Below are 21941 nucleotides of genomic sequence, written 5' to 3'. Positions count from 1 at the left end.
CGGAAAACTCCAGTGAGAAAAGGTGAAGAACGGCCGTGTAATTTACAGTGACCCAGAATGCGGTTGTCTAAGACACTGATGAACGGGACGCTCAGTTATGCGAGAAAAAGTTTCAAACCCGACAAAACAACGAGCTGTAGATATCGGAACTATTTTTCAGATATCAGAATTGAAAGTAATGGAATGAATATGATGAAAGCGTATCGGTCTATCTATACGACAGGTGTGCGGAAATACCGTGTGGGTCAAGCTCTAACAGCCCAAAATAGACCGTACACGGATGTAGAATATAGCCTAATCCACCTGTCTATTAATAATCATGGGAAAACAAACAACATGACCGGAGCATGCTGCTTGCTTGCAAAACCGTGTTGGAACGAATTTTGAAATCTCACCGTTCAAATTGATTAAATCAATGGCGATTAGATAGAAGAACACATGGCGTGGGCCGCCGTTTGGACGCTGATTTACGGCCGCGGCAACGGGCTCTTTCATATCCGAGATTGCGAATCACAACGCACCGTGCACTCCCGTGATTCATGAACCTACACGCCACAGTCTCAGACTTCTTATCGCGCACTTGTCTTGGCGGAAGAAAGGGAGAGGGCTGCGCTTTTGATCCCATTGGGTTGGCAGTTTATCTCCCATATCCTGTCAATCGATCTTACTCAATTAATCGAAAGCCCTTCCGTGCGATAGCGGTGGAAGATGTTGCAACTTATTGTTCTACGAATCCGACGTTCGCCTTAAGCCGCAGACATGGCGCCTTCTTGGATGAATGAACGAGCGTGAATGAATATCACCACTGCCACCGTGTGGAGGAACTTTTTTTCTAAATCTACTTTTTTATCGTAATGCCACCGCCACGACCTTCCTCAATTTTGTGCATTCTGCAACGATGGAGTATCCTCCTGACATTGTTCCGATGATTGAAGCGCCAGATGACCCAGAAAAATAGCTCAATGTCGCTGTTCCGAACTGCCCACGGAGGGAGTTCCATGGGTGTCCGATAAGTGATCACCTGATCCAGGTGTTGTCATCCAGATGCAACCTTGCATCGGTCGCATCATCGATGCACACAAAGGAAATTCAAATTGGAATCCCCTCGGACAGATGGTGAGGTCATGTTGATTGTGGAAGATGGAACACATTTGACTATAAAATGAGCGGCAGGTGTTGACAAACAACATTATAGTCCAGGAAGACAGTGGTTATACAGCCAAATCGCAGCCAATCAAACCAACATCGTTCAACTCGAACCGGAACTTCGAAAAACATTTTCAATCCGAAATGACTCTCAAAGTGGTGTTTGCTTTCCTTCTCGTCGGAACGTTCGGTCTTGCGCTTGGCCAACGGGAACCGGCGATCGAGGTGATGAGCGTCCTCCGGGAGCTCCAACCGCGCTACCGGGAGATTCAGGACTTCGTCATCAACCGGCTAACCGAGGCGCGCCTTAATAGCTCGCAGGTGATCTTCAACTTCCACAGCGAAGTCATCGACTCGAAGGATCAGTTCGTGCGGCGTGCAATCGCCGAGGAGCAGGGCGTACTGACGATCGTGGATCGCCAGCTGGAGTCGGTCGATCCGACGTGCCTCGGGTTCGTGCGCAACAGTGTGGACATGAACATCAATCTGGTCGGTGTGTCGTACACCAACTGCATTACCCGAGTGGATGACTCGCTGGCCGGCATTGTGTTGGAGTTCTACCGGACGATCCAGCAGGACGAAACGCAGTACAGTGAGGCCAGCCTGTTCGATGTGTTTCGCGGGGAGAACATCTTCCACACACCGGGCAACCTGGTGGAGAAGCTCAACAAACGACTCCAGGAGCTGCGAGAGAACCCTTCGTATATCGCGAACGAGCTGTTCGATGTGATCACCGAGTTCGAGGATGAGCTGCACGAGGTGAAGGACGAGTACGACGCTTGTTTGGGTAGTGGAGCGCAGCTCCTGCTCTCCGCGCTTGACATTGCCCGTATCCAGATCGTACAGGTGTGCCAGGGTCAGCTGGAACCGGTCGAACCTACCGAACCCCAGAGCCCTTAGACTGTCATATGGGCGAACGTTCGATCCTGGTGTTTACTACTCCAGTGAACGAATATCAAAATACAAATTTGATATTCAAGTAGAACGTTGTGAGAATGCGTTGGTAAACGAAAACTAATAAAAATTGGCGTCTCTAAAAACCCTACTTATTGACTCAATACTTTTTCAAACTCCCTGTATGTAACGCGACCTTTCTCATGTGTCATCAAGTTTCAACACATTGTTTTATAAACCATCAAGTTTCCAAGCATCCAAGTCACAGACCAAAAATCAAAAACGATTCCTCTCCAAAGACACTTTTCATTCGAAACTTCTAAGAAGAGCTTCCACCCCTTCCCTTTTCTTTTCCGCTCGGCATGGGAAACTTTTTCAACTGAACTGAAAGAGATTTATTCCCGCGGGTATTGCGAGGGCTTCAAAAACTCATCCAGTGCGTAAAAAAGCGGACCGGAGAACCATGCCACGTGTGAGTGAGTGTGTGCATGAGTGTTTACTTGTGCATTCGATTTGGGAGTAGAAAGGGCTAATGGAGTACCGGTGTAGAAAGTGTGATTGATTGGTTATAACTTCGGCGGCGTATTTTGATGCGGAAGCACCGCAGTTCAAAGGGGAGCTCTGGAATACAATTTGCGGTTTTGTGTTGGGGCACGAAAATCGAATTTGGGGCGTTAATATTTGTAAAGCACATCTAAAGGGAAGTAAAAAACACAGAATACTATTCAGTTTTATTGTCATAAATTTTATTTCTGAGGAAGCATAAACCAATTCTCGTATTCTCTGGTTCTTTTAAGCAACTTCAATTTCTGTGTAGTTGAAGTGGTTCAAATAGTTCTCGTGTAGTATTTTCTTAAAGCCCTGGGAGTTCCGGGATGTGGGCTTGCCATTTTAAATTCACCTCTGAATTGCATCAATCGATCTGCAACACTGTAAGCCGGTACATCCTGTTCGGAGATTAGCAGGCATACGTCTGGGACCGTGCCGTCCAAAAGAATGACCTTGCCTGAATTGCAGTAATCGGTGCTGGGAATCACGCAACAAACCGAGAGGCTTCATTGGCAACTGTTTTCCGATCAAATTTTATCTCGATCTACAATAAAAGCTGCTTAATCGAAGATTAAATCAACCCCGATAACGCGACCCTCCGTGGGTCTGGATTCGATAAAGAATTCTCGACTGGCACGACCATAGGTCTTGAACCCGGAACCGCGTCTTACATATAAAGGGCTTTCCGGGGACACAGAGAGGTATTATTCGGTGTGAGCCTTTGAAAGCACAAACAAGCCAAATCCCAACAATGAAGGCTGTCGCTCTAGTTCTACTTTTGGCCGGTGTAAGTAGATCGCCCTTGGTTGGTGAAGGGGTACCAGTTGGCAGGGTGTCCTCATTTCAAGCTTCCCTTTTATAGATTGCCTTGGCCCAGCGCCCAGACAGTGTGGCCGTAGTGAACAAACTGGTCGAGGTACATCCACTGTTCAAGCAGATCCAGGACTACGTCATCAACACGATCACGGATGCGCGCCTGTCGAGCTCGGCGAAGATCTATGACTTCCACAAGGACGTAATCTTGACGAAGAGCACGTTCCTTGGAACGTCCATCAAGCAGGAACAGGATCTACTGGTCCAGGTCAATGGTCAACCGGGCCACATCGACCAGCAGTGTCTGGCGTTCATCCGCCAGAGCGCCGAGGTCAACATGAACCTGGCCGGTGTATCCTACACTAACTGTCTGACCCAGGCCGGTGACTCGCTGCTCTCGACCGTGCAGCAGTTCTACGCCCAGCTGGACGTGGACGAGCGTAAGTACGTCGGAGTCGGTCTGTTCGACGAGTTCCGCGGTGAGAACGTGTTCTATGATCCGAGGCACATCATCCAGCGTCTGGAGAACCGCGTGTTCCGTATGGAGGAGTACCCGACGCACATTGGCAGCGAGCTGTTGGATTCGGTTGCTGGGTTCGGGAACCAGCTCGACAGTGTCCGCATGTCGTACGTCAGCTGCATGACGATGGGTGAGCAGCTGCTGAAGTCCGCCCTGCAGATGGCTCAGCTCCAGCTGGAAGTGGTGTGCAATGGGCTGTACGTGCCAGTGCCCGAAGCGATTGCTCCACCGACCCCACCAGCACCGGAACAAGTTCCCACGGAGGGTCCCGTACCAGAACCTGAACCAGAACAAACTGGTCCTCCGGCTGAGGAATAAAAATACCTCGCAATCAAATACAAATTTTAAAAATTGTCCCCGGCTTCAGCAGATAAATTATGTTAAAATGTTTTGGAAAATGTGTGTTCAGAAATATAAATCTTTTATTTAATTACTTCAGCAGCTACACAAAATGAGGTTATTTTTGGATAATTTAAAAAAGAAATGAATATGCTTTTCCAACGAAAACGCCCTCCACCAATCGACGTAAACGACGAGATTTCCTTCCACCACTAAACGCATCCTGAACATCAAGTCATTGCAACCTTTATTCAGAAAGCGTACCGAATTCATTCGAAGGCAAACAACTTGCCGCTTCATTTGCAGCACTTGTTGGCCCTTTTTACTTTTGTGCTGAAATTAAATCGGTCCCGGTTCTCGGGAGAGATCTCATCGGCTGGTGGTTCTCCCCTTTGAACCTAAGCCAGCTCCTCTAGCTGTCTATCTCGATAAAATATTACATTAAATATTCAGCTCAGTCTGCAGGTGGTTTTCGGCACAAGTTGCCTCTCCACCGGAGGGTGGAGGAGGTTTTTTGTAAAAAGCGGACGTCCGCACTTGGGATGAGTTGGTATTCATTTTTTGTGGTGAAATATTTTCTATTCGAGTTCAACGCTTCGGTATAGAGGAGAGACATTTTTGAGCTTTGAACACGATATTTTCTGGTTGTTGTGCGATTTTGCATCTGCATTTCAGTACCTGACCCACAAACTTTTTTTTTTTTTTTAGGTTTTAATGCATAATTTTTATCAAACTTTTCTCAATGAAATAGAAATAATATGCTGAAAATTAGAAAAATACAGAAGTTGAAGCATTTAGTGAGGCTTATTTATAAAAATACTTTCGGACTTTCTGTTCCTTATGGTTAATATATTCTCAGAAACTTATAATTTTAGAAAAAAATAAGAAAAAAACATGCACACGGCACAAACCGTACATAAAAAAATAGCAGTAACAATTAAAAAATGTTGGTAGTAAATTGGTCAACAGATTTCCTCAACGGAGTGAGAATACTAAATATTTATTTTGCACGGAAATAGTTTTCAACAATTGAAATTTATTTTTGTCTCGTGAGAATACTTCAGTATAGTTATGTATATGTAGTCACTAGTCATGTTAAAATCAGATTAAATTGTTGTGCCAGAACTTTATTTATTACAACTTTTTGAATCTGGTTTGCTAAGACTGACTGGATTCACTAAGTTTTTAAATCAATCTGGAAAACAACTGTTCATAAATACCAACAAAAGTTTGTGAACAGTATATGACTGATAATGAAAAGTTTTAGTCTTTGGTTTCGTCATCAGTTTGATTAACGTTTGAAATTTCCATCAAACTGTACCGAGTAATAGAGATTTTGGGAATCATATGGGAAGCATAATGCAGTGAAATATTTAAATATTTACAGTCAAAGATTTTGTGAAAAAGTATCTAAAACATTCATTATTTCCCATACAAATTAGTGTCCAATTTTGTTATTCCAGATTAAACGCAACATTCAATTTCGGCCATATTGCAGCTTGCTTACAATTTTAGATTAACTTAAATTTTGTTTATGACTTCGTCATTACTTATCTTTCCATCCCACCACCAACCGCCAAGCTGTGACGACGTCGCCCGAGCTGAATCAACTGACCACCGACGAAGTGACGTACGGCGATGATAAGCCATCTAACCCGCAGAAACGTGGAGGTAAACCTGCTTTAATACATTGCTCTGAACAATTCCATGCGCCACCTGCACCTCACACCAACCCAAGCGCCCCTTCACATCGAAGGATTTGAGCTAAATTTAACGCCGCAATAATTTGGTATCTTCAAACAAAACACAGTGAACCCATTGCTGTACCGCGAGGCCGAACTTCGGAACGACTTCTCGGGTAACTCCATCCCGCAGAACGGCGTTTGGGAGGACGTCGAGGTACCGCTCCAGAGCCTCCCGTACCCGATGGAGATGTTCGATGCCGTCGGCGAGCCGGGTCCTCCGTTCGAGCACGGCGCTCACGGCGCACGGACGTACGACGTGCTCCAGAGTCTGCTGAATCGTCCGTCGGCGTACAATCCGCTGCTGGTCGGATCCACCGGTGGTGAAGGTTTTCCGGCGCTTCGGCTACACACCGGCGGCCGTTCTTCGTACGGCGAGCGCAGGAAGCGTACCTCGTCGGTGGGACCAGCGTTGGGCGGAAAACCTCATTCCCACTCGATGCGGTAAGTTCCGTTGGCGAGTTTATCTTTTCGGGCGTCCGGCACGGGGAGACGGCAAAGTTTTAAACGAAAGGCTAACAATAGTTACACGGTGGAGTGGAAAAGTTATCCCGTCGTCGCTGCAAGGCATTTGAGAGCCCGGCTCCAATTAAACGTGGCCAGGTGCATTCGTCCAGCGGAGAGATTATTGTTAGTCAATTGGTAGACGTTTACCCATTCCAGTGTTGAATGTTTTCCTACAATCCGCAGGAGTCCGGTTTTAGGTATTATGGTATTCCACACTCAGTTGGGTTTGCCATGGTTTTCGTCGCTTTAGTCGCGAAATAATACCTCATCGCAGCTAATGTATTGATTAGTCGACGTAAAATAATAGTATGCTAGAAAATGTATAACGATTTCAAAAACATCTACATAACATTAAAAGTTTTCTTTGGTCAATTTGGGTACAAAAAAAAAGGTTTTTATACGTTTTTGGTAGTCCAAAGATTGAAAAAAACTCTCCTCCTTTAAATAATCCCACGAAAAAACAAACCACTCTAATCACACAGTTTATTAAGAACCTACAAGTCTAGGTTTGAATGAAACAAAGCATGGAACAAAGATCAAAATGAAAATTGTTTTAAATAGAGTTTTATTGCAAACCCGTCAGTAGAATGATGAAACCTTGTTTATCTAAATACATTTTATAAGAACGGATAAAATCATTCATCATTAACTTAAAGATTTAAAAAATCAATTTAAATGTAGTATAAAAACATTTAATAAGGATTAAAAGACCCCTTTAAGGGGACGGGAAACGAAGCGTACAGTAAACAACGTTTCTTTTGAAAGCAATTTTCTTCACCTAGAACGTAGTTTTCGAAAAATTAGGAATCGATTGCTCTGAACCAATATTGTTGAAGGTTAAATTTAAGGAAACATTGATAAAAAATGCCATTTATCCATCCACCTTAAGCTGTGGGATGGTAACCGTAAACCTGACCTCCGGGCATAACATTATCAAGCCCTATTTCTAGATGTCAATCTGGCGTCCTCCATCGTGTGGGGGCTTTTTTCCTCTTTACTTTTTCAGGCCGCTGTTAAGCAGAAGAGTATATCACCTGTTTTAAAAGCACAAGCTCAATTTTCGTCATGTGTTTATAGCCGGGATTTCATTAGGAAAGATTTTAAACGAAATCTTTCAATGATCCGTCAAGAATGATATTGATTTTTTCAACCCGAACGAAATGGATGTGCATTGAATTGGAAATTTGTTGCCTGGTTGGGTGGAAAGGATATCTCAAAACAAGTTAAAAATATAATCGTTACTTAACTCAACTTAATATCGGTGGCCCAAGTGGAACGGTTCAGGGTCTTGTAGCTCCACAAGAGCAATCGAACATTAATTCGAGTTCTTTAGCATTCGATGTGAAGATATTAATATCACCGCACCGACCACTGTTCTCAGACACGGTGAAAAACAATCGAGCTCCACTAAGGAACCCAATCATGAAGCAAAACGCCACTCAAAACCAACAGTCAACAATTCCACTCCGACCGACGGTGGCTTCTTGGGAAATGCAATCACGGCGAGCAAAGCAGGCGAGAGAAAAATCGCCGAGCCGTAATTCCCGAACGGCATGCAGCCGGATTCGATTTTATTAAAAGCCCTTAAACCCACCGCCAAGCCAAGGCCTACGGTGAGACGGGTGAAAAATGTTTCAATTTCCTCTGCCTCCAAATCTTTTCTTTTTTGGCTCTGGCTTTGCCATTTTTGTTTCCCTGCGCGTGCCTCCCCGCGCGGTTTGTGCGGTTTGGCGGTTCTTCTCGGTCGGTTTTGAGCCGTGCCAGATGACACAAAACAGGTCGATTAAATGACAAAGTGGGTAATCTGTTGGGCTTCTCCTTCTGCCACTAGTTGTTGTGAAAATGTCCGATTTTGTGCACTGGAAATTGAAGGAAAATGATCACAGGGCGTCTGCACCGTCGCCCCGGTTCCATTTCTTAATTCCATTCCAGTGGTGCTTCGAGGAAATTCGTTATCACCGTCTTTAAGCATCACATTGGAAAGATTGCAGGAGTAAAAAAAAAAAGAGCAAGGCCAGCACTGACGTGAGGCGGTTGAAAATTATCATGCTTGATGTTCCGAACCCAGCCCGCCCTTCCGCCCCGGTGGGGACTGTCTGACGTCAATCATGTCCTGGGTGGCTCGACTACGATTCTAATGGGATTTTTCTCCCCCCATCCACCGGTTCGGTGGAAAACATGTCAAATGTTCAACAACTAATCCGGACGATTTCTCCCGATCACCTACACACACACAGACACACACGCACACTATTGCCTGTTGCTGTGGAGGCAGCGGAATGATCCATAAACCATCAGCACACTAGCGGGCGGTTTGATTTATGCCACACTCGAAATAGCAAATATTATCCTTCAACCGCCCCACAAATGATATGCAGAACCGTCAACCTCGGTGGTGGTCTCGATCGCATTAATATTAATAATCTTCGGTGCGGCTTGGTAAGCCGAGTGACAAGTGTAGCGCCTTAACCTCCAGCGACCACCAGTGAGCGTGTGAGATGGGGAAAATGAAACGGGAAATGGGTGTTGTAAAATTCAAAGCCTCTCCCGGGGAGCACGGCACATAATGTTGTTTTGCACAAAATAGCCAAATCTCCTGGAAGAGGTGTTAGGCCCGGACCGGTCGTTGGACGTTGAAAAGTTCCACGAAAAGTTTGCAGGATAAAAATTACAATAACATTAAAGCAGACCACCAACGAGAGATGCAAGACTGATAAATAAAAAAAATATTTTATGCAAATCAATCCCAAGTTTGAGAAGAACGGAGAAACGAGCAACAGGTCACCATCGATTATGGACCTAATTGTATGGAATCAACCAATGCAAACGAATTCTCAAATCGTGTCCACCAACGAGCACTTGGTTTTATGAGGTGGAACAGACATATTGAGACAATAATTAATGTAAATTTGCTATTCGTCTTTGCTTTCCATTATTTTTTTACATTTTGGGGTCCTCGGTTTATGCACACCATTGCATATTTTCGCATGTACAATGCCACTCTGGTATTTGCTTGTTTTTAACAACTATTCCTTTTGAGTGTGCTTAGTGATTAGATTAATTTATCAAATTTATTTTACACAACCTATGTTTTTTTATAAATTATTATAGTAAAGCTATATATAACAACCAAACCATTAGTTTACTAGTTTTACTTCTATTCTATCGGATTAAGCACTATTTAATTTATTGACAAATTTCGTAAACGACAGAAAAAAATATCAGCATGTGCATGGTTGTACAGTTTCATATACAAAACCAACAGATAATTAAACACAATTTCACACAACTTAATACTTTAATCATTGAAAAGTTAACAAATTTAAATATTACCACTTTACATGCAAACGAACTTTGTTTTATGTGAAAAACGTAACGAAGCAGTTTCAAGTGAAACAAATAGAAATTAAATGGATTTAAAAGTTCTTTAATCCTCTTGCAGAGAATCACAGCACAACAGAAAAGAAATCTTGACACCAGCGAACCGATGTGTGGGTTCTTACGAGAGTTAAATCCGTCGTTGTGACTTTCGTCGTGTCGCCTGGTGGCGGATCCGGCCAACGCGAAGACGCCGGAGGAAAGGGACCCGAGGATGGTTTTAAATATTGTTCCCCAATGGCAAACGAATGCGTAATCGGTTTCCATAAAATCAAATTCTTGTTCGTCCCATTCCCGGCGACAAGCTGTCGTGCGTTTCGTTGGCGGTTTCCCCTTGCTGTTCGCGTTTATTTGTCTCTCTTTAGTACACATTCAGCGAGATTAAACTGATTGCAAGGACAACGCCGCGTTTTGTGCGTCGCATTTTCCGGTGGGAGTTTTTTTTTCTTCTCCAACCACTTCCGAAGAACGGTGGGTTTCCACTCCTTGTGACCGAATTCCTTTTCTGAAGTGGAACATGTAGCTTCAACGTAAAGTAGTAAAACAACGCAACACGTGCCTGTTAAAGTATATACACAAAAAAAAACAACAAAACGAACGCACTGACTTTGCACCCCGATGGCAGTTTCAGCGCCGAACAAGTTCCCTAGAAATGCTTGGAAGTTGAGGAATTTCAGGGCTGTTGGGTAAATCGATCCCAAAGGAAAATGTACCGTACTTTCGGTTGTTGGATTTTCTTTCGATATTTTAAGCTTCTCGCAGAATTGCGAAGATTTCGTCAGAAGCATTCCACGCAAATGTTTTCACATGTGGGAGGATAAAACTACCTTCTTAAAAGTGTATATCGTCCCCATTTCAAAGCGAAATCGCTACGTAGCCGAACATCACCGAAAACAAAGATTCACTCGGAGGGAAACGAAGGGTTCCGACGATTCTGACCAGAGGAAGCAACGTGAGTGAATAATTGTAACACTATATCTGTACTATTTTGCATTACGGGTAACGGGATGTTTATTCACTCCAACAATAGCCTGCCCGTAGATAAAGATAGGTTCAACTCACCATTTCCATATTTATTCCAGCGTTCCACTCTAAAACAAACAAATAAACAATACTACAATCACAGCCTGTTGCATCCTTCCAATTATTCATTAAAGGATAATTGCATTTGAACATTTGAATTCATTAGAGAATACGCTAACGCCACCCCTCAAACTATCCAACCGGGCTGTCCGTTTCAGACGAAACAAATTAAAACAACTAACTGCCCCGACTGCCGACGACACGCTCGAGTGTACGGTTCGGTGAGCCTCGACGAAGATATGCAAAATGCCGGAGGAAGAACAAAACGAAAACAAACAATCGACGACTGGCCTTTCCAACCACCATGCGCCTCCATCGGTCCGCTCGCGATACACAAACGTGAGGGACCATGCGTCTCCATCGCGAAAGCCGGTTCATCCACGCGGCGTATCGAGAAAACGTGCGTCGCCATTCGCGCAAGGGAAAGTAAACCCTCCGTACGGTTAAACCTCCGCCGTTGAATTGGTTTAATTGATTAGAAATATTAATTGGTGCTCAGGTAACATGAGTGACAGCTTCGCTACATTGTTATTTTTACTGCTGTCATATGCAGGTCGTTAGGTTTGTCTAATTCAAATCATTTACAATGTAGTTGAATTTCAATGGAGCTGTTTTATGAACATGTTTTCTACTTATGCCTCTTATGCGATAACAACTAACCAAATTATCCGTCAACAGGTGTCAATTACCTAATGAACCGGACAACATCAACGTAAATAGGTTCCGACACATGTAAAGGTTTTGCGAATAACCGGGCGGTTAAAGTAATAAAATAAAATGACTGTACTTCGTAGGTTCTGCTATAGAACGTTAAACTGATTATATGGTTCAATTTATGCCTGATTTGCTTATTTTAAACATTGAAGAGTTAAAAACAATGTACAAATTCGTTATTATTTCCTGCAATGATAGCTTGAAGCCATACACGTCTGTGAATAGATAAATGTTTGTTCAATTATCTTCAATGATTTATGAAGATGATTTGTGGCGGTAAACCGAACAACTGTAAAGGAATTGTAAATTGTTGAACATACATGTCAACTAAGCACATGTCCTAAATTGTCTTGACATTTGCGTTATTGATATTTAGGTAAAAAAGTATGTTTATGTTGAATGCAATCCTTACTTTAACATTTTCCATGTTTGAAAAGTCCAATGGTTTTGCCCTTTCTATCATATAAACAGCATTGAATCATATAATAGTGTTTGTTTTTGTAGTTTTACAAATTTGTTCATTCGTATTACCGCTCCATATTCACAATGTCAAGTGCACAATAGTTCACTAATCACACTTTTCCCACGTCGCCCTTCTTTACCTGTCAACGATAAGATGAATGATAATCTAACACCATCGGGCGAACGAATGGGTGAAAATGTACAGTTGGTTTTCCATTCCATATTTCCCGACTACTCTGTCACCTTTCATGGAACGATCTCTGCCACATACGTATGAAGATCAGTTGGTAACGCTCCATCCCAACCAACGGCTACTGCGTTTCTGAGTTTTCTCTTGCTTCGCTTTTTATTTTTTAACAACTTTGTACGATTTAACAAAAATCAGACAGCCTGCAATGACGGCGACAGTGCGCTATTATTTGGCGACACGTTTCTCCAAATCTCACACCAGTTCTGTTTCCCCTGCGGGTTCCACCGTGGTCGCCACGATCCCCCGCGGGAGGGTTCTCCGGGGAAATCAACAAAGCAACCAACCGGTCCCCCCGTACCCGGAAGCCTTTCACACGCCCACACCCTATCCCTCCTTTCTCGCGGGGGACGAAAAACATTCGGGTTTGCGTGTCTACACCGAAAAGTCTAGGTACGATGGGGGAAGAACGGAAGAAAAACAACTCCTCTCGTCAGCTGTAAGCCCTACAGCCCTCGGAACGTCATAACTCCTTCGCATTGCAAAAACGTGAATGCATTTTCCTACATTTCCTTACCGTTTTTTTTTTATTCTAGGGCCATTCGGTTCGGTGTCAAACCGATTTCCACAGCACACTTCCCTCAACTTCGGGAACGGAAAAAAGGGGGCGTCCGTTGGGGCAGGAGTGGGAAAGCTGTTATGTCTTATGCTTTTATAATGGCACCTAATGCACGATGTGGTAACCGGTTCTGGGTTAGCGTCACTGTGGAGTTGATGGAGTTGCTATCCATCCGCTTTGGTTATCCTTCGGATGCAGGAGGAGCACAACTACTTTGCATCCAGATGGATCCGTACGTTCCTTAAAGGGTTCTCCCTTGTGCTCCGTTTCTTAAAGCGGCTTTGGTTTGTATTTACTTCCCATTTTGCATTTGTTTCCCGTGCGGAAATATGCAGATAATGTGACAGCAATGTTGTCAAATCATAACACAAGCCGTGAGTAAACTAAAACGAAAGCTGGCGTGCATACAAAAGGAAAGTACTCTAGAGTCCACTTTTCATTGTCAGGATGTGCGCCTTTGCTAACCGATCGGTTTGTTTTAAGCTGCTCTTGACTTTTTCCCTCTGCTTGCGGTTTGCTTTCCGTGGTCGATGGGAACTCGTCAAAGGACACTACTTGGTACCGGGAAGTTTGCCGGTCAAACAGGATTAGACATGCTCTCGAAATCGATCCGATCCGATCAGGGTCGAAGAAGCCGGAGTGGACGAGTGATGAGCAAATATTTGCACCGGGATTTTCCGCGCTCGGGTGCAAAACGGATCCACTTACCAGCCATACGGGGCTTTGGGTAAATTATGATTCCTTCCCAACGCCAACCCAATATTGAATTCGTTTCCTTATGGTAGAAAAGGAATCGGTGTTGGAAAGTTGATCTGCTATCAGTCGTGCTGTCGGCATTCGAAATGGAAATGCAACCACTCGAGCCACGGTGCTGCCGGTTGCAAATGCAGTTTGTTGGTGTTCGTTTGTTCGTTTAAGTCGCATAAGTAAATCGGATTCTCTTCCCAACGGAACGCCTGTCGTCTGTCGTTTATCGTGCGCGAGTACGGTAACGGCACAATTCCCGGACCGTTTACCTCATCCATCGTTAAGTGGCGACAAGATGGGAGGCAAATAATTCATTCACCGGGGAAATATATCATTTCTAATTAGCGAGTTAGTTAATTATCTATTGCCCGGTCGAAACCGTTGCCGCGCCGGCTGAACGTCAGACCTGCGACGGATCACGGGAGAACCTGGTGAATGATAGGCTGTAATTCGCACTTCTCCGTGTGCCATTAGTGTCGAAGAAGCACCCAAACTCGATTATGGTGTAGGTATGCCGCGTAAATTATGCAATTAGAAGCAATGGAACGCAAGGCGAACGAAAAGAAGGGACTCAGACGTCGAAAAAAGATGTTGAAATCTAGAGAAAACAGGCTTCGGGTTCGATAACGGGCCGGAAACAGTATAAACCGTAGAAAAAGTTCACTTAGATAATAAATGGCTTTTTTTAACTTAAAATGTTAATGAACATAAACGAAACTGTTTCCCTTTAACACATTTTTTTCACCATCGGTAAAAAAAACAAAAGGGCAAGTTGGAAACAACTTAAGAAAATTGATTAAATCATAAACCAACAGCTCTCGTAACTCCAATGGCTACGAAGCGCGTTGGTGTTGGTGGAAATTCAATTAAGCACCTTTTTACGCCACTTTGAAAATTTAACACCTTTTTTTCTCATCCCTGTCTGATTCCTCCGCAGCCATTTTCAAAGTCTGTTTTTCTATTTCTCTGTGTGTGTATGGTTGGTTTCCAGCTGTGAGCCCATTACGAAAGTACTCTAAATTAAATGAAACACTGTGGTTGATTTATCATTTCCTTAAGTTCGTTGGGGGGAAAAGGGCCTTGAAGACAATGCAATCGTGAGTATCAGTTTTGAATCTAGAAACTCACTGGTACAGGCTTTGGTTTTTTGAAAGCAAGCAATAACTGCAAGCAAAAACAGAAAAAAGTAAGGCAGTGTGGACTGACTTTCACAAATCGGGAAAATGTACAGGATGTTGTAACTTGACATCATACATAATGCTTCCAGTTCTAAAATTTGAGCCAAAATAAGGGAAAAAAAAGGTTACATGAAAATCGAACAAGTTCCAAGGAAAACAACAAAACCCATTTTCCTATGCGGTCTCAAATTGCCGCAAAGCGTTGTCAAACAACCTTTGATTGATCGAAGCGGAACTTCCTTTCGTAGAATCACGGAAGGAAAGCTTTAAAAATCGAAAGACCACAAAACACATTTCGGTTTAATATTCGTTCGCCGTTGTGTTGTTGATGTGAGGTTATGGTTATATTTCCTTCCCTTTTTTTGCCGCACGATGCACGATAAACCGCATCGTCACGGGCACAAAAGTGGCGCTAGAAAACGGCGTTTTAATTGCATAACAAACCATTTCAGCTCCATCAACATGCACATCTCCTGCGGTGTTAGAAAAATCAGGACATCATCCCAGGCCGGAAACGACCAACCGAGTGCACCGGAAAAATGAAGGCTTTCCGTTTTTAGAAAAAGGGTGATAGGGAAGGTACAACCAGACCGTGGCTGGTTGATGGAACCCGTTGATATCGCACGTTCGGTATAATTGGGTTTCATCAATCTGTTAATAAGTGAGTAAAGTGAGCGCCTTTCCTATAGAACTGCCCACAAAACATCGAGTTTAGAGGGTGCACGCGTCTGTGTATGTGTGAAAAAAGGATGAAAGTGATACACCCCCTCACACCTCGTAGAGTGTAGAGATTGTTGTGTGGATCGTAGAGATTATTGTTTGGTTTTGGCGAAGCAATTACTTCAACGGACACTTTTTTGGCATATTCCAAAATAGGTTCCTTAGGCACGAAATATTCGGTTTGATTTAAATTGCTCGTAACACGGTTTAGGTCTCAGCTCATATCAATTCTGCCATGTTAAAAGTTGCATTTGAATCAAATAGAAAGATATTAGGTTTAAAGTTAATTTGACCATGTAATACTTGTAGCTTCTTAGTTCATGAAAAAAAATTTGACACTACTGATTTGTTTCAAATTGTTCCATCAATATTTTTATATTGAGCCATTCCAACAAGCCGTAACTATATGACTTAAAAATCAAGGTTGAATAATCACAGATATAGTATAAAAGTATGCCGTAATCTTTGCTTGTTTCCGGATGCTTTTTGCAAAATCCAATTTTTGACCTGAATTTGAGAAAGTTTTCCCGATTCATTAGGCTCTAGAAAACATGAAATAGAATTCCAAAAAGTTTACAAACACAGATCAAAATTATCACTATCTTACCTGGTGGAACAAAAGTCTTAGAAAGGGGTTCTTCGTTTGTTGCAACTGATAAAACCTCCGGTCCAATTTTGATCTACACCCTCTTGATGTATATCGAAACACACAAACACACACATCATATTTATTTGATGCTCACTAACAACAAAGTTTTCCTCCCGGTTGTCCTACATACACTCGACCGTCTTCTCCTGACCATTCGTTGGCCAAGGAATCGTGTTAATTAGTGTTTGCGAGTGAATAAATACGTACACACGAGCAGAGTGGGTTGTATTGCTCCAAGGGCCCGAAACCGGCGTGGTGGTGCATTCGAAGTGAAGTGGAAACAAAGTAATATCACAACACACTTGTCATGGCACTAATGAACGTGTGCCCGACTACTGCTTTGCCTCCCTCCGACCCGGTCCCACTTAGCTTCCGGGAAAGTGGCTCAGTTTTACCTCGAAGACGGTAGCCATTCGTCTGCTTCGTCGTATGTTTATCGTCTGCACAGCGCGCTTGACCGGTCCAGTGGTAATTAGATATCATAAAGAGCGTTGCTCGGCCAGGAAAGCAGGGAAGCGGGTGTTGTTTGAGTATCAATTGGTGCGCTCTTGAGTGAAGGACTTCCGTTCTTCGGTGCGAAGCCCGAAAGGATCGTTCGCGCCAAAGGTGTAAGTTTTCACATATGTGTTTCCACCCGCTTCGGATTGGCTCGGTTGCCAGGGTGATAGTGTCAATTATCTCTCTTCAAGGTGCCGTAAAGTAAAGGTCCGGCCAGGTTACCTGTCGGGGTTAGGGTTGATGAAGCATCGGGCTCGAAACAGCACTAATCAGTGTTTTCTATCATTGATACCAACGCATCCCCAACGCCTGCAATAGACTTGCCCTTTTTCTTCTAATTAAACTTATTTTCCTCTCCCAAGGCTCAACTTTCCGAGACAGAGCGAGGACAGTAGCCACACTTGACCGAATCGGAACACATTTGACCCATTACCGTAGACTCGTAGCTTCCCTAACGAGCTGGGGCTGCGTTCAATCAAGGCTCCCGTATCGAAACGGGCGGGGGAAATCTCGACCACTCACCCAATCCAATCGAACGGACCATCGTGCCGTTTGTGTAACCTTCTTCCCATTGGTTGCTTTGTTTTTCTTCCCATGTCGTCCGAAAACGGAAGACGAATGATCCATTTCGTGACTCCCGGAAACCGAATTGAATTATGGCGTACGCATTCCCGCGTTTGTCACGCGGAAAGCCAACCTGGTCTATTATGGAAACCCCTACCCCTTACACCATACCATCACTCGCCCATGGACAATCGAATTAAATGTTCATTTCGGAAAATGCTCACCAGCCTGGCCTGGGCAGAGGAAAAGTTTCCTTTCTTTCGGTAGCGGTGTGTTTCCGAGCCGATCCTAGGGACTTTGGTGGTCAAGTTTTCATCTCCATTCCGTTTGAGATGGTGTTCCATCGAGGGTTGTTAAAATTCCGTTTCAAGGTTTCGTTGAAAATGGTTCCATATGGAACAAAACGGGCACCATGATTTTTACTTCTATTTTTCTGACAACTAGCATTTTAGTGTTGAATGATCTATTTTTAAGAACAAATGTCAGAATACACAGAACCAGACATGCCATTTTTTATTGTTTTTCGTTTGAAAAACGAAACTCCTGGGATGGTTGGTTATGTCTGCTTCACTCTGTTGTACAATTGACACGGGACTCACATTGGTTGGAATTTCAAGAATAATCAGCATGATCATATCAGCACGAGATTCAGTTGATTCACCGACCAGAAAACAGCTTCAAAGTAATCAATTTGTAAACTATCATTCCACTGCAAGCTGGCATGCTGGGAAAATTGCATAAAATGATTGCACGGGCCAATACATTAGTTGCGTGCATTCTTATCAAGAGAAAAATAACTTCCAGTTTTTCACTCCACTTTAGGTTCAAAGATGTGTGGAAATGAACATTACATTTTATGTTTTTTTCTAGGACTATTACAATGGGTTTTGTCCTTGATTCGATCTAAATGGCACCTTTACGCAGCGAAGCATAGCTGATTACGTGCAGAAAAGTTGTTAAAATATAATAAACTTAATAGAAACTTTTATCTGGACAGACAGCAATTCATAAATAACTGAATTTCCGATAAGAACAATAAGATTAAATGACTTTGTTTGTGTCAAACAACAACATTTTGTCAAATGCCAAACATTAATGATCTATTGGTGGTAATGGTAGTAGGAGCAGGAATAACAGGGTTCGTAATTAAAAATAATGAAGGGAAAATTATTTTATCAAATATAACTACCCAACCGACTTTTTGACCATTTACAACCATTCTTCGATGGACAGCCGGAACGAAAACAAAAATGCATTATTCGAATGCTCTGCATCGCATCGACACGAGCACGAAATGCATCGACACGAGCACGTATTTTTATTGGCTCAATTAAAAACCTAATTAATCAAAAACAATGAAAATTCGATATGGTAAAAACTGACATGCCTCACAACATGTTTAACGACTGCAGCGTAATGCAATTAATTAATTTCAGTAAACTCCAAATAGAGAGCTCATTTTGTATGAGCAAAGACCAGTTCGTGACACTGCGTGAAGTAATTATAATGAGCGAACGACATAAACCGAGGGGTTGAAAGAAATTTACAATTTGTAAAAAATGCATTACGTATCCACTTACGAGTATAATCTTCCCTTTGGTCCTTTTATTTCCCAGACTGAAGCGCAACTCCCCGAGCAAACTGTCCCCGGCGGAAGTGTTCTCACTGCTCGCCCTCATGGACTCGCGCAACCAGTACCGTCCGCTTCCCCCGCTGTCCGACTACGCAACGGATTCTGGCAACGACGTCCTCGGCTACGCCCCTTCGAACGGACTGTATCCGGACGTTTCGTTTCCGATGGCACTGGACCAGCTGCTCGGTGGGCGGACGAGTGCGGGTGGGATGCCTCAGGATGCCTATGCCTATGAAGATGCCGGTGAATGGATGAACAGCTGGACCGACCCGTCGGTCGACTACCTGGGGCTTCCGATGGCCGACCTGGACGCGCTCGGTTCGTTCCACGATGGCAAATCATTTGGATCCGCGAATGGTAAGGAATGTTTTCGCTTCCCAAAAGGGGTAAAGTAGAAGGGAAATTGTAGAAAAATTCCTTAAAATAAAACAAAACTCTACAAATGCATCGTTAAAAATATAGTAAAACACAATAACTGCAAAACATCAAATAGAACATACAATTTTTGAACAAATTCAACGTTTTCAATTGCTTGTTTATTCGATTTAAAAAAAGCATTTTTAATATTTACTTGTATGATAGTATTGCTATTGCAATTGAACTACTATTTTATGAACATCTCTTATACAGAACAATTACTCAAAAACAGTTGAACAACATTGGAAAAAGATTAGTAATTTTAGCTCTAAATATTTAAATTAAAATAACAATAACTAACAGTAATCAGATAAGAGACATATTTAAGGACAACCTAGGATAGTTGTTTTATTAAATTCAATAGCTTTTAAAGTATGCATCTCGTCCTTCTCTCTATTTTAATTGTAGGCTACCTGCCCCAGAAACGGTTCATGGTGGCGAAGAAGAAACGCAGCGTCCCACAGGTGGCCAAACCCGTCCCGGTAGCACCCGGCTGCAAGGCGGGCGATGCGTCCTGCGGAAGCTTCCAGCACGGAACGATTCAGGCAGCCGCTTAAACACACAACCCCGGCAACTAATGGCAACCGAAACTGTACCGACGCAAACCAAACCAAGGACTACGAGAATCCGGAACCACAAATCAGTGTACCAGTGTTTACCTATCATTGTATTACCGTTACGTATGGCAACTATCCAAAGCATCCGACAAAAATTTGATGAGGCACATTTAAGCGCATAATTACCCAACTTCCCTGCTGCAAAACCTTACTCTGCCTGGCCGGGTCCAAGTGGGCCGAGTCACAACCTGTTTGCACCTTTCTCTACGCCTGTTTGGGAATGGAAAAACGAAACAGTTCAACTGGCGATCACTAGTTGCTTTTTTACTAAGGCTTTCTTCTAATAATTTCCGAGGACTCGGGTGGTATCCACCTGGTTTGCCACGTGACGGACCGGAAACGAATTCGTTTCATCCACACGAGGCACAGGGTGGATTCGCAAACACAGCCTGAGTTGTTAAGCCACCCTCCTCACCCTTAACTAATCGGTTTTCTTGCTCGGTACGACACTCTATCAAAGAAGCAGGTAACCAAATCAGATGCTACACGTATTGCTCGACTTCCATTTTCTCAACGTTGAATGGCTACCATTGCAGAAGACATCCATGTATTGCTCTAGTGGATTCGTATACTACCCAACAATTGTGAAGGCACAACTAACGACTAAGATTAATATGATGATGTTGAAGAAAATACCATGTACTACAATGTATTAACTTATACACAACACAACTAATCGATGTATACCGCACACGGCATCATAACCGGTTCTATGTGACCGATTATAAATGTATTCATATTTATATATATTTATATTTACATACCAATATACACCTGAACGTTAGGTGTACTGATCGTAGAAACAAAAAACCAAAAAGACAAACTAGAAACTGCTCTTCTATTAGCATAAACACACGGTTCGCACAAACCGTCGCTAAGCGCATGATAACATGACAAGAAACTGGCTCAGAGGTAAATAATTTTTAGCGTAGTAAGATAAACTAATCATAAATAGCAAGAAGCAAACAAGAGGCAAAAAGTAAAGCACACACTCCCAACACAAATACGACCATACCCGTGTGGGGGAGAACCTTCCAACTATTATTACAATTATATCGTAGCGAATTGACTTTAGAAACTGTCTTTATATTATCACCAGTGGTTAATAAACTAATAAATCAAACCTACATAAATGTAAGCATCACATACTGCAGCAAACATTCGACACCGTTTGTACACTATACGAGTTGAACCGTTGCTAGCACTTCAACGGCAGCTCCTATAGGCCAGACAAAGAAACCACGAAACTAACAAAAGTTCAAACATTCAAAACACGACACACGACGCGTACGCAGACGGAAAACGTTCTCACGGAGCAGAAACACTGAACAGAATAAAACATGAAAACACACACACACAAACTTTTGTAGCAGAAACTCCTTTTTCTCGGGACTAATGATAAAGGAGAGACAGATAAAACGATCGTCGGAACACAAACCCCGGCCACACGCCGTCCGTGGCGCTTGGCCAGGATGGGAAAGACTTCAACTAGAGTGTAGAAGAGAAGAAAATCTAAAGGCCGGCCTTGGGATCCATTGCATTGTTTCCTAGGCCGCTGTATCCTCGGCAGGGAGGAAAACTTGGGACGAAAGGTGTATACAGAATGAGAAGAAACAAATAAAAGACGCGAAAAAGGAAATCTGTTGACGTTCAAACCATTACGAGAAAAAAACAATATCAAAATTCTTTTGCCGCCATTTTTGGTGGAATTAATTTCACACATCATGTTAACGCTGTTTTTTTGTACTAGCGGGATTTTTGTCTTTGTTTAGAGCCAACAGTATCAATTGTTGAACAATATTTTGTTAACCAGGAATTCCAGTGGTTTGATTTTGTTACTAACTGAACCGTATTCAATTACACAAATTTTTCTTTAAGAACTAAACACACGCAGAACTTAATGTGAATGAAAGAAACATTTAAGTAAAGCTTTGTTATGCGACTAAAATATCCCAAAGATCCAAA

At 43.0% G+C, this 21941-nt stretch overlaps 1 protein-coding gene across 1 annotated transcript in view; it reads left to right on the top strand.

Annotated features, from left to right (window-relative positions):
- Positions 1-21865, top strand: part of LOC131265487 (uncharacterized) — a 34766-nt gene extending 12901 nt beyond the window's left edge. The window contains exons 3-6 of the mRNA XM_058267758.1: positions 5843-5932; positions 6072-6447; positions 18926-19299; positions 19768-21865. Coding sequence (XP_058123741.1) covers positions 5843-5932; positions 6072-6447; positions 18926-19299; positions 19768-19916 — 989 coding nt within the window. The 3' untranslated portion in view covers positions 19917-21865. The remainder of the gene's footprint in view (positions 1-5842; positions 5933-6071; positions 6448-18925; positions 19300-19767) is intronic.
- Positions 21866-21941: the final 76 nt, after the last annotated feature.

This window comes from Anopheles coustani, chromosome 2, assembly GCF_943734705.1.
Source record: "Anopheles coustani chromosome 2, idAnoCousDA_361_x.2, whole genome shotgun sequence".
NCBI lineage: Eukaryota > Metazoa > Arthropoda > Insecta > Diptera > Culicidae > Anopheles > Anopheles coustani.
The sequence above is the reverse complement of the archived record's forward strand: the minus strand, read 5'-3'. Positions and strand labels throughout refer to the sequence as shown.